Source organism: Gossypium hirsutum, chromosome D06, assembly GCF_007990345.1.
Source record: "Gossypium hirsutum isolate 1008001.06 chromosome D06, Gossypium_hirsutum_v2.1, whole genome shotgun sequence".
Taxonomy (NCBI): domain Eukaryota; kingdom Viridiplantae; phylum Streptophyta; class Magnoliopsida; order Malvales; family Malvaceae; genus Gossypium; species Gossypium hirsutum.
The window spans coordinates 4,006,944-4,010,985 of record NC_053442.1 but is presented as its reverse complement, the minus strand read 5'-3'; the positions used below and the strand labels follow the sequence as shown (position 1 = coordinate 4,010,985).

General features: G+C 32.1%; 1 protein-coding gene across 1 annotated transcript; it reads right to left on the bottom strand.

Moving 5' to 3' along the window:
* Window positions 1–221: 221 nt before the first annotated feature.
* Window positions 222–1,981, bottom strand: LOC121218212 (serine/threonine-protein kinase-like protein At3g51990). The gene has a single exon (XM_041095076.1). The coding sequence runs from the start codon at window positions 1,748–1,750 to the stop codon at window positions 308–310; it is 1,443 nt and encodes a 480-aa protein (XP_040951010.1). The 5' UTR covers window positions 1,751–1,981; the 3' UTR covers window positions 222–307.
* Window positions 1,982–4,042: the final 2,061 nt, after the last annotated feature.

Here is a 4,042-nt window from a genome sequence, read left to right as displayed (position 1 = left end):
GTCAACTTATTCAAGCCGAACCTAGGTTTGAAAAAATCTTACTCAAGACCCAGCCTGTTTAAGAAATAAGCCTTATTTTCTGTCCAAGTTCATTTTTTGAGTTTATATGTTTGTCTAAACCCTCCTAATTTTCGGGTGAATCAACCCGACCCATAATCAGGTCCTTTGACTTTCTTAAATTTTGAGGATTTAATGGAAGTAACAAAATGTAAAAATAATAATAATAAAAGTTTTAAACTTTAAATTCACAAATAATTTGAGATACAAATAAACACATTAAAAACATTTTTAAAAAAATCAAATCTTTTTAAACAAAAACCAAGGGCTTTTCCAATATTTTTCTTTGGGATTTGTCATCATCGAAATTGATAACCAGCTTCGATATATCGAATTCACTTGAATTCCTTCTTTTTCCGATCTCGAATACGTATTGTTTGCCGTTTAGATTCATTAGTCTTGGACTTTGCAGCACTCCCATTGACCTCGACTTGCTCAGCTTCACCGTCGGCGTTTTCGCTGGCTTTTTTCTTACCAACGCCACGTGCTCGCCGTCCATATCAATCTCTGTGGGGCCTATCTTCATCACCGATGAAGCCACCGCCTCCGTGAACGAACCGATCGATTTCGATCTCACCACACCTTCTCGGCTGTTTCTCCTGCTTCCACATCTCGAGCTCCTTGCCGCCTCCTCGCTCCCTTCAAAAACCGGGTGGTTTATCGCCATCGGTTTATGCACGCACCTCACGCACCGCCTTAGATTGCTCCAAACGGGTCCAGCGTGAACTCTTTTGCTCACCACCGTCAGACATTCCACCACTTCTTCCATCCCGGGACGTTTCTCCGCCGCGGACCTAACGCACCTAGCCGCCAACACCGCCAAACTCCGGATCACTTCCTCATCCACCGGTGGCCCAACACGACCGTCGCAAATGGCGGCGAAATCTCCTCCTTTTATCAACGGAACCGCCCAGTCAACAACTGACGGCGGACTATACTTCAAATCAATAGCATGCCTCCCGCTAATAATCTCCAATAACAAAATGCCGTAACTGAACACGTCACTTTTCGTGCTGACGTCACTCGGGGCTAAATAACTCGGGTCGAGATATCCTAACGTCCCCGCCGGTGGGGTGCACTTAATCCGTACATCCTCCACGTGTCCTATCAATGCAAGCCCGAAATCACCCAATCGAGCGTTCCACCTTTGATCAATTAAAACATTGGACGATTTTATATCCCTGTGGATCACCGGCGGGCTACCCGAATGTAAAGCTTGAACCGCTTTTGCTACCTGTAAAGCGAATCGAACCCGGCTGGACCAACCCGGCGGTTTACAAGAAGAAGAATGTAAAAGATCGTACAATGAACCGTTGGGCATATATTCCACGACGATTAATTTATTCTTACAAAGCGAATCGGAGCAGTAACCGATGAGATTAACGAGTCGAGGATGATCAACTCGGGAAAGAATCTCGATCTCGTTGTCGGCAGGACTGTTACAGTTCTTTGACGTTTTCTTAACGGCGGTGATTAACTTGCCATCGTCAAGTACGGCTTTGTAGACGGAACCGTGACTACCTTTACCGAGGAAGCTATCGGAAGAGAAGCCATTGGTGGCGGTAAGAAGATCGGTGTAACGAAACTGCCGGATTCTGGGCTTGTTTTTCTTGGGTTTTTTTCTATAATAATCCCAGTTGCCAGGATCACAAACTTTAATGGTGGACTCTGCATTGCAAGAGAGGTAACCCATGAAATGAGTAAAGCTAGAGATTAATCAAAAAAAAAGGATGGTTTTGAGCTGATCATGGCAACCACCATTAAACTTGAAAATAAAGGTTTTAAACTAACCCTTTTAAATATGAAAAAAGAAATGGGTATTGGGGAAGACGAAAGGGGTCGGCTTTGGCTGGCTATCCAAAGTGTTTTAAAGTGAGTACTGATTTTACAGCTTTGGAGATGTGAAAACAATCAAAGCTTCAAGTTTTTGAAAATTTTTATAATATATATATTTTTTATTGAGTATTGATTTTCGCCATGCAAAAGTTGGAGACTTTGAGAGGGAATTTCTCGGGGAAGGTTTAAAGAAGTGGGCCAAACTGGGCTCCACCAATTATTTTACTATACTTCTTTTTTCTTCACACTTTTTTCATTTTGAGTTTTATTCTTATTTTTATAACTTTAATATATTAAAAAATATTTTATATTTATGCTAATAAAGTTTGGCATGGTAAGCAAATGTTGAGGTTTCGGATCTTGAACGTTCGGGCTCGAGCATCATTTATAATTACAATATTCTTTTATATATTGTGTATGTTTTAAGTGAGTTTTGTCTAATTCTTTTATATTCATTTTTCGTCCATTATGTATTATATTGATTTGATTTTACGTGATAGTTGATCGAACATATATTTGTACTTTTCATGCATCTGTACTGATGAAACTTTCAAAACTATATATATCATATTTATTTATTAAAATCTAGAAATTTTATTAACCATAAATTATATAATTTTACTTTTTATAAAAGTATTTGTCAATGCAAAAAAAGATATGGGTTCTAGCGTACTCAGACGCGTTTTATCCTTCTATTTAAGAATTGAGAAGAAGATATAAATAATTCTAAGCATTATATTAAAAAAATTGTTAAAAAATTTAATTAACTTCTAAATTTTAAATTCAAACACGTGATGTTTTAATATTTAAATTTCTAATTTAAAAATTAAATTCATAACACATATTTAAATGTAAAAAAAATTAAGAAATTTAATTTATAAATTAAAAGGATAAAAAAATTAAAACTTTAAAATAAAGGTAACATAAACATTTGCCAATTAGCTCTTTTGAGGCTTTTCTTTTTATTTTTGTTCTGTAATGGTTTAATGGGGCCTTTGACAGCTAACATTCTAAAAAACGAAATGTATCCTAATTTTTAATTAGTTTTTTAAATATTATATTTTTAATTAAATATATTAATTTATTAATTCGCATATTATAATTATTTTTTAAAATATAATAATTAAAACATTTTTAACATACAATATAATTTTACTTAATTTAATTAATGTAAAGTAATATTATTTAAAATAATAATTTATTAACATAATTAATTCTAATATTAATTAAGTGATAATTAAAATGTTTAAAATTTTATTCAAGTCGTAATACTATTATACAATAATAAAATTAACACAACTTTTTTACATAAATTTTTTAAAATATTTTAATTAATAATTGTAAATTATAATTATAATTATCATAATTTTTTCCTATATGCTTAGAGTTTTATTCAAATAATAATTTTATTTTAAAATTAACACAATTTTTTTAACTAATGATTATAATTTAAATTCTTATTATTTTTAAATGGGTAGTTATCAATACTTTTATTAAATTATATTTTTTAAAGAAAATTATAATTATTTTTAAATGTTCATGTTTGTTATAATAATGGTGTGGTATTGATGAACATATTGTATTGTTTTGATACTAATACCTACTAGAGTCAATGTGTTTTTTGATATTTTGAATTTTTTTCCTCATATATTTATAGTTTTTTTGATAAAACATATAAATATATTTGAATGCAAATATATATTTTAAAACTATTAATTAAATTTGAGAATTTAATTTAGTGAATATATTTTATTTTTAAATGTAATTATAAATTTTGTGATAATTTGGGTTGTGTCATTGTGACTATGCTCGTTAAAGTAGAATATTTAAAAATTATTTAGATTCTAAATCTCAACAAATGTAACTCTCTTAAACTCAAGGTGAAGGATCCAAAGGAGGAGCAATAAGTCTTGCTAAAGAATCGACTCAAGCTAGACTACTTTAAAACTTGCATTTTGTCTAGAGGCCCAATTGTTATACTCACACCTAGACCCTCTTGACGGTTTATTCAATATCTATAAAAATTTGACGAAACTCAACTTTATGCAAGGCGAAACAATATGTCTCACTTAAACATCATGTCATATCAAGTGAGCTTACACAATTTTCAAAAGAGATACAAGGAAGAGTATTTAATGATATCAATGAA